The 9,187-nt window shown below is 38.4% G+C and overlaps 1 protein-coding gene across 1 annotated transcript; it reads right to left on the bottom strand.

Annotated features, from left to right (window-relative positions):
- Positions 1-4,605: 4,605 nt before the first annotated feature.
- On the bottom strand, positions 4,606-9,187 carry LOC134327072 (integumentary mucin A.1-like). Its single transcript, XM_063009157.1, has 5 exons — positions 9,142-9,187; positions 8,012-8,515; positions 5,991-6,229; positions 5,761-5,825; positions 4,606-4,609 (listed from the first exon to the last, which is right to left on the bottom strand). The coding sequence occupies exons 1-5, from the start codon at positions 9,185-9,187 to the stop codon at positions 4,606-4,608; spliced, it is 858 nt and encodes a 285-aa protein (XP_062865227.1).

Below are 9,187 nucleotides of genomic sequence, written 5' to 3' on the forward strand. Positions count from 1 at the left end.
TGTTGGCATGTTGCATGGTCCACCTCCGCTTCAGCTTCAGTTTTTGGACAGATGGTCTTACATTTTTCTCAAGCACCCTCTGATACAGTGAAGAATTCATTGTGGGTTCTATAATGGAGAGCTTGCCAGGCCGTGCTGCTGCAAAACAGCCCCAAACCATGACATTTCCACCTCCATGCTTCACAGTTGGTATGAGGTTCTTGTTCCCAAATGCTGTGTTGGGTTTGCGCCAAACATGTCTTCTGTTATTGTGCCCAAATAATTCAGCTTTGGATTCATCTGTCCAAAGCACATTGTTCCAGAAGTCCTGGTCTTTGTCTAGGTGTTCTCTGGTAAACTTTAGTCTTGCCCTGATGTTTTTTTCACAGCAAGGGTTTCCTCCTTGCTCACCTCCCATGAAAATCAAACTTGTGCAGTCTCTTTCTGATGGTAGATGCATGAACCTTGACATCAACTGTGGCAAGAGCTAGCTGTAGGTCCCGTGATGACATTGTAGGATTATTGGAAATTTCTTTACGCATCTTGCTGTCTGCTCTTGGGCTGAACTTGCTAGGACGGCCTGACCTGGCCATGTTGGCAGTTGTTTTAAATGTTCTCCACTTGTAAATGATTTTCCGGACAGTGGAACGGCTGATTTCTAATTGTTTTAAGATCTTTTTAAATCCCTTCCCAGACTCATATGCATCTACAACCTTCTGTCTGAAGGCCTCAGAAAGCTCTTTAGATCTCACCATGGTGATATCACTTACTTCAACAATCAAGAGCAAACCAAACTAATGTCTGAGGTTTAAATAAAGCTCCAACGTCCTCTAACGATGCTCTAATCATTGCAGCTGATGTGGTGCACCGGATTTTAAACTAAAGTAACACAAGCAGGGCCGGCGCTATGGGGGCGCTATGGGGGCGCTATGGGGGCGCTGGGGTGGGCATTGCCCCTCCAGATTTTCCTACTGCTCCCTAAGTAACGCAGTCCTGAACCGGGGGTCCAGAAATGTCAGTGTGAAGATGGATTATGTAAAAATTTTATTTGCACTATTGAGAAAAAAGTTACATGATGTTCTTTATGTTGTTGTTGTTATTTTAAAATATGGTTCTGATTTATTATTATAAAGAATGAAAATAATAAATGTTAAACAGCCTAAATCAAACATTTTGATAATATTCCTATGACGGTGTAAGACCCGTTATATTTTTTATAGGTGCAACCCTAACCGCCTACGCCCCCCTCCCGCTCAGGTAAACACCCGCCATCCCACCCCCCACCATATGCCTTTCGCCAACCCACCAGCCCAGGGTGTTCCTTATTTCCAGTTCTGAAAGTTCTGGCAACCCTAACCCGAGCACCAAATCCAACTCAATAACTCAATAACTTATATATTACGCAATAAAAAGGCAGTAATGTGTATTTTTATCACTTTATTTGAAAGAGAAGGTCTATAATAAATATCTAATGTTACACTAAATGTTATAATGTTATAATGACATAGCAAATCCACTATGTATGTTACACAGCACTAGTAAATATATTAATTCCTTTTGTTTTACAAACATGTCAAACTAAAACTAGATACCCACTACAGTAAATATTTCATATAAATAGATTACAGGATACATGAAAGAAAATTAAATTAATAGGATTTTTTTATATATAAAGTGCATACGTCCCTGCTAGAATAGTGTGAAATAACACTATTAGTTAATGTTCTTTACATTAATACTTTCATTGTGTTAGCTATGTGTGCCACTCAGATCTAATGAGTGATTGTGGTGATGGGTAGCATGCCAATGCATGCATGGTAGACAGACTGGTAATTAATATTGGCATTTTTGCACATAACCATTTTTAGCTTTTTAATAAAAACTAACATAATCATAAGCAAAAACCAGCATATTTTTGGTACAGCACATTAAAACTAAAGGCGAGATGTCCAAAAATGATGTCTGAATGTCAGAATGCAAGGCAGTGTGATACCAGAATAAATGCCGGGGGATTACTGGGTAGACGAAATAATATGGTGCAAAATTGGCGCTTCTATTGCCTCAATTTTAGTAACTAACAGGGAATTTACAGGATTACCAGTAAGGCACCATTCCAACATCTTCACCTTTTTAAGGTTGACGTTCTGACATTCTATTTTTTGCGCCATTTGTCCTTGTTTGTGTATATATGAGAAAAAGAGGCAGTAATTTTATACATGAACTTAGCACATTTAGCCCTGAGTTTAAACTGGTTCACATGAAACTTACAGTAACTTCATTGTATTTATGCTAATAATGGACATTGTGATTATTGAATCAGTTCCTACAGTAAACTACAATGCTAAAAATTTGCCTTTACTATTCGAATACTATTTAACACTATTAAATTACTATTTACATACTATTTAATTTAATTTAATTTAACACACAGCTCAATCACATAAACAGGATTATTACTCATCAGTGTTCACATGCTTATTTCTGATTATCATTAATTAAATATCGAAAGAACAAGAGTGATTTCAAGACAGATAAAGTCATGATTAAAGAAGCTAGAGACACTTATCCATATATAGTAACTCCATATCGTAGTCTCATATAAAGCATCTGTGTAAAAACATCTGTGTTGATTAGTCAGCTTGTCAGATGCTTGCTTAAGATCCAGAGTCCAGGGCCTGATGAAGTCTTTCATTCTAAATGAAGTTTGTGGTTATTGTGAGTTGAACCACGTCATCAGAAGTGACAGAAGCACCGTGAAGCACAACATGGAGGCGTTTATCTGGTTGCTGACTCCTCCTGATATTGCTGCAGAAATAAAATAGGAATAAAGATGAATAAAAATATTTTAAGCGATAATTCAGTTACATTTACGACTATATTTTGTTTATGCATTTTCTCCCGACATTTTTTAGCGCGTCCAATTGCTCGAGTGCGTCACGCTTCCTCTCCACCAATGCCGATCCCCGAAGCTAACCCACGCCCCCTCCGACACGTGGGCAGCAGCCGTATGCATCTTGTCATCCACACTTTGACGAGTGCAGAGCGGATCAGCGTTGTGTAAGGAGACACACACCCTGACAGCACTCTTTTCCCGTCTCTGTGCAGGCACCATTAATCAGCCAGCAGAGATCGTAACTGCATTAGTTATGAGAGAGTTCCTATCCGGCTTAATATCCCACCCCTATATGAACAACAGGCCAACCGTTGTTCATGTGGCTGTTCGATACGATGTATTCGAGATCCCAGCTCTGGTTCCAGCGTGTGTTTTTACCGCTGCGCCACCTGAGCGGCCTAGAAACAATAACTTTAAGTAAACATTTCCTGTAGGAGTTTATTAGTCTCTTGTCTTGGAGATATTTCCGTTCACTCTTCTTGACAACATTGCTTCAGTTCACTGATATTTAAGGGCAATCGTTTATGCTTGACTTAGATTAAGCGATTCGAACCCTGTTTTTGGATGCTGATTTGCTGGTGCACTTTTTCATTTGTATTAGTTTTTCATTTGTAAACCATTTTAATTACTGAATTACTCGTAATGACTTTCAAGTTGTTTGGATATGGCCTTAAATCCCATTCCAATGCCTGCTTCACTGAGGTCATGGCTGATGTCCTTTCCTCTTGGCTAAACTAACAACATTTTTTGCTTTGATAGAGTCACACATCTTGCTGATAATATTGTCTTGTGCATTTGAGTAGTTCAGGGGAAATGGAACACAGTATAGTACAATTCTTTACTTGCCTAAAAGTCTCTGCATGGCAGAGTCTGGGATTAAATCCACAACCATCGAGTTGGAAACCCACAGCTCTTCCCACTAGGCTACCACTTTTTCTAACACCTTGTTTCAGCAGTAACTGCTAATCCTTTACTCAATGATTGTTGAACGGTGTACATAATTTGCCTGGTGTCTAAGTGTTGGTGTACTTTTACCTTGAGCTTATTTAAAACCATATAGTGCTGTAGCAAATTTTGTTGCTTTTAGTTTGAAAGAATATTTGTAGGTCAGGCACTGATGTTAGAACGAGAAGGTGTTTCATTTCATCCCAAAAATGTTCAATGGCAGTGAGTTTAGGGTCAGGGCTTCACACCCAATGTATCTAATTATTATGTCCTAATGGACTTTGCTTTGCGTACAGGGGAATAGTCTTATTGGAACTGAAAACCACGAATCTGGAAGCATATGATTCACCTGTTAGCGATGGGTGTGGCTGAAACACCTGAACTAATTATATTAACTTTGGCTATATAGTGATTTTACTTCCTTTATAATACTGTATATAAATGAAATACTTACGTGTGCCATTTACGATGATATCATTGAGGAAGATTTTGAATTTCAGACTGACAGTTTTTGCTGCTCTAAGAAGAGTTTCTCCAATCGCTTGGTCAGTGGGACGTGTTTTATTCACTGTAACAAACACCAGATTCACCGCGGTAAAGATCCTCTTTTCATTAGTAGCGCTGGTATTTCCATCTCTGGAGGAGAAAACATGGTTAGAAAAGAGAAAACAGACTGACGTGGATGTGACTGGATTATGATGTAAATAGATGCAAAGAAGGTCCTTACTTAAACTCAGTCAAGGTCAAGGTACTGAACACTCCAGGATAGTCGGTAAGGAAAAATTGCTCTAGCTGCAAAGAAATAAAAGGCGGTTAAAAAAAGTAACACAAACAAATATTTTATAGGTAACACAGCATGAGCTAATGTCACACTTACCTCATTTTTAATCAGCGATGCTCTGTTCTTGTATACAGCTGAAGTGTTGTCCCTGAGAGCCAATGAAAAAGTGCCGTTTGTTAGGAACGTCACAGGGACCTTCTGTGGCTCATCTAGAAAGATAAACAGGGTTAGACAGGGATTTAAATGTAGTGTTTAAAACATTATGGGTTGGTTTCACAGATAGGGATTAAGCCTAGTCCTAGACTACACAGCATTTTGAATGGAGATTCTCCATTTAAAAGCAAAATGTAGTCCTGGACTAGCCTTAACCCCTGTTTGGGAAACCAACCCTATAGGTTAAAGTTGATTTTATTCAGTTCTCTTGTAAAGGAGAACCATAACTCCCAAACAAAACAACATACTGAGTTATAAAATGTATTTCAGTAAGAAGGTTATCTCAGGCAGTAGGGCCACATTGGCATAGCTTTGTTGTTAAGGTTTAACTCACTAAGAACTTTGATGGATGAGGCGATCAGTGGCACTTCGAGACTTGTATTTGTTGCAGCTACTTTCAAAGCATCCAATACTTCTGGACTGGGTGGAATTGTTTCTGTGTTGTTTTCGTTGAATGTGAGGCGGAAATCTGCTTCGACATTCTGATCTGCTGCACGTGTACGAGCAATAGGTCTAAAGAAACAAACAACAAACAAACAACAAAAATACTTTTAATCATGAACAATAATCATTTTGAGCTTCAGTGTTTTAAACAAGTTATTAATCCAACATGGGTGAGGATTACAATAATATTGCCCGCGAGACAAAAAGACACTGGTTCACAGGTTGATGTCGATTAATTTTTCTCACACAAACATGACACAGTTGTTTTCCAAACTAACAGAGAGAAATTCTTGAAAGTTGTAAAACTTAAATTGTTTGATTGTCTCACAAGAGTAAGCAATTAAGCAAACAATATCCTCTCAAATAAAAAATAGTGTTAATACAGGTATATTCTGGTTTGCAAACATGATTCACAAACAACAGAGGAGTATTAACGCCATTTTAACACCCATTGAAATGTTTAAGAAATGAAAGTGAACATGCTGTTTTAGGTACTGATACTTACCTGAAGGCGAGAACAATGGCCTTGACAAAACGAACACCATACATTGCTTTGTAGATCCATTCTAACTGCAGGGATATAAGAGGGAGGTTACTGTAATTTACTATATCTAAAATAGTTCATTTTTTCTCATACTGCATAAAGTATGGAGCACTGAGTAATTTTGAATAGTATTGAATCTTACACAATATTCCAATAATTGTAAATCATTTAAAGGATGATCTCACACTTACCATTTTGACAAATCTGTCAGCCAATACTTTGAATTCTGTAGATGTGGGGTCCGCAAGTTGTGGCGTGTACACTACCACGATAACAACCACTAGGTCAAGAGTTGGGGGAGGACGTAAAGGAGTTGGTGCTGTGGTTGTAGTAGTTGTGGTTTTAGTAGTTGTTGTGGTGGTAGGAGTCGTAGTAGTAGTTGTTTTGCGAGTTGTGGTTGTAGTTGTTGTGGTGGTAGCGATGGGTGTGGCTGAAACAACCGAAACTAATTATATTAACTTTGGCTATATAGTGATTTTACTTTCTTTATAATACTGTATATAAATGAGATACTTACGTGTGCCATTTACGATGATATCATTGAGGAAGATTTTGAATTTCAGACTGACAGTTTTTGCTGCTCTAAGAAGAGTTTCTCCAATCACTTGGTCAGTGGGACGTGTTTTATTCACTGTAACAAACACCAGATTCACCGCGGTAAAGATCCTCTTTTCATTAGTAGCGCTGGTATTTCCATCTCTGGAGGAGAAAACATGGTTAGAAAAGAGAAAACAGACTGACATGGATGTGACTGGATTATGATGTAAATAGATGCAAAGAAGGTCCTTACTTAAACTCAGTCAAGGTCAAGGTACTGAACACTCCGGGATAGTCGTTAAGGAAAAATGGCTCTAGCTGCAAAGAAATAAAAGGCGGTTAAAAAAAGTAACACAAACAAATATTTTATAGGTAACTCAGCGTGAGCTAACGTCACACTTACCTCATTTTTAATCAGCGATGCTCTGTTCTTGTATACATCTGAAGTGTTGTTCTCAAGGGCAGATGAAAAAGTGCCGTTTGTTAGGAACGTCACAGGGACCTTCTGTGGCTCATCTAGAAAGATAAATGCAAAGTTTTAAATATAGTGTTTAAAACATTATAGGTTAAAGTTGATTTTATTCAGTTCTCTTGTAAAGGAGAACCATAACTTCTAAAGAAAACAACATACTGAGTTATAAAATGTATTTCAGTAAGAAGGTTATCTCAGGCAGTAGGGCCACATTGGCATAGCTTTGTTGTTAAGGTTTAACTCACTAAGAACTTTGATGGATGAGGCGACCAGTGGCACTTCAAGACTTGTATTTGTTGCAGCTACTTTCAAAGCATCCAATACTTCTGGACTGGGTGGAATTGTTTCTGTGTTGTTTTCGTTGAATGTGAGGCGGAAATCTGCTTCGACATTCTGATCTGCTGCACGTGTACGAGCAATAGGTCTAAAGAAACAAACAACAAACAAACAACAAAAATACTTTTAATCATGAACAATAATCATTTTGAGCTTCAGTGTTTTAAACAAGTTATTAATCCAACATGGGTGAGGATTACAATAATATTGCCCGCGAGACAAAAAGACACTGGTTCACAGGTTGATGTCGATTAATTTTTCTCACACAAACATGACACAGTTGTTTTCCAAACTAACAGAGAGAAATTCTTGAAAGTTGTAAAACTTAAATTGTTTGATTGTCTCACAAGAGTAAGCAATTAAGCAAACAATATCCTCTCAAATAAAAAATAGTGTTAATACAGGTATATTCTGGTTTGCAAACATGATTCACAAACAACAGAGGAGTATTAACGCCATTTTAACACCCATTAAAATGTTCAAGAAATGAAAGTGAACATGCTGTTTTAGGTACTGATACTTACCTGAAGGCGAGAACAATGGCCTTGACAAAACGAACACCATACATTGCTTTGTAGATCCTTTCTAACTGCAGGGATATAAGAGGGAGGTTACTGTAATTTACTATATCTAAAATAGTTCATTTTTTCTCATACTGCATAAAGTATGGAGCACTGAGTAATTTTGAATAGTATTGAATCTTACACAATATTCCAATAATTGTAAATCATTTAAAGGATGATCTCACACTTACCATTTTGACAAATCTGTCAGCCAATACTTTGAATTCTGTAGATGTGGGGTCCGCAAGTTGTGGCGTGTACACTACCACGATAACAACCACTAGGTCAAGAGTTGGGGGAGGACGTAAAGGAGTTGGTGCTGTGGTTGTAGTAGTTGTGGTTTTAGTAGTTGTTGTGGTGGTAGGAGTTGTAGTAGTAGTTGTTGGAGTAGTTGTTGTGGTGGTGGGAGTTGTAGTAGTAGTAGTTGTTGGAGTAGTTGTGGTGGTAGGAGTTGTTGTAGTAGTTGTTGTGGTAGAAGTTGTAGTAGTTGTTGTGTGAGTTGTGGGAGGGTGTGCTGAAGTTGTTTTAGCTGTGGTTGTTGTTTCTGTGGTAGTAGGAAGAGTAGTACTTGTCTGAGTGGGTGTAGTTGAAGCAGTGGTTGTTATAGCAGTAATAGAGGTGGTTAGTTGCTCTGGAGTTTTAGTTGTTGTTGGAGCAGTAGTTGAAATAGTTGTTGATGGCTCAGTAGTTGAAGCAATGGTTGTTGAAGCAGTGGTTGTTGAAGCAGTGGTTTCTGGAGCAGTAGTTGTTGAAGCAGTGGTTGTTGAAGCAGTGGTTTCTGGAGCAGTAGTTGTTGAAGCAGTGGTTTCTGGAGCAGTAGTTGTTGAAGCAGTGGTTTCTGGAGCAGTAGTTGTTGAAGTTGTGGTTGTTGGAGCAGTGGTAGAGGATGTTAGTTGCTCTGTAGTTTTTTGCTCTTTAGTTGTTGGAGCAGAAGTTGAAATAGTTGTTGTTGGAGCAGTAGTTAAAGTTGTTAATTGTTCTGTAGTTTTTTGCTTTGTGGTTGTTGGTTCAGTAGTTGAAGTTGTTGTTTGCTCTGTTGTTCTTGGCTCAGAAGTTATTGGAGCAGTAGTTGAAGTTATGACATGCTCTGTAGTTGATTGTTCTGTAGTTGATTGCTTAGTAGTTGTTAAAACAGTAGAAAAGACAGAAGTTGAGGAGACTGTTGACTCAGTAGTTGTTAAAAGATTATTTGAAGCAGTATTTACTGGACCAACTGTTTGCTCAGGAATTGTTGAAACAGAAGTAGAAGCAGTGGTTGCTGAAGCAGTAGTTGTTGAAGCAGTGGTTGCTGAAGCAGTAGTTGTTGAAGCAGTGGTTGCTGAAGCAGTAGTTGTTGAATCAGTGGTTGCTGGAGCAGTAGTAAAGGTAGCAAGTTGCTCTGTAGTTTTTTGCTCTTTAATTGTTGAAGCAGTAGTTGAAATAGTTGTTCTTTGCTCTGTTGTTGCTGGCGCTGTAGTTGAAGCAGTAGTTGTTGAAGCAT

The sequence above is a fragment of the Trichomycterus rosablanca genome, chromosome 14 (genome assembly GCF_030014385.1).
Source record: "Trichomycterus rosablanca isolate fTriRos1 chromosome 14, fTriRos1.hap1, whole genome shotgun sequence".
Classification (NCBI taxonomy): domain Eukaryota; kingdom Metazoa; phylum Chordata; class Actinopteri; order Siluriformes; family Trichomycteridae; genus Trichomycterus; species Trichomycterus rosablanca.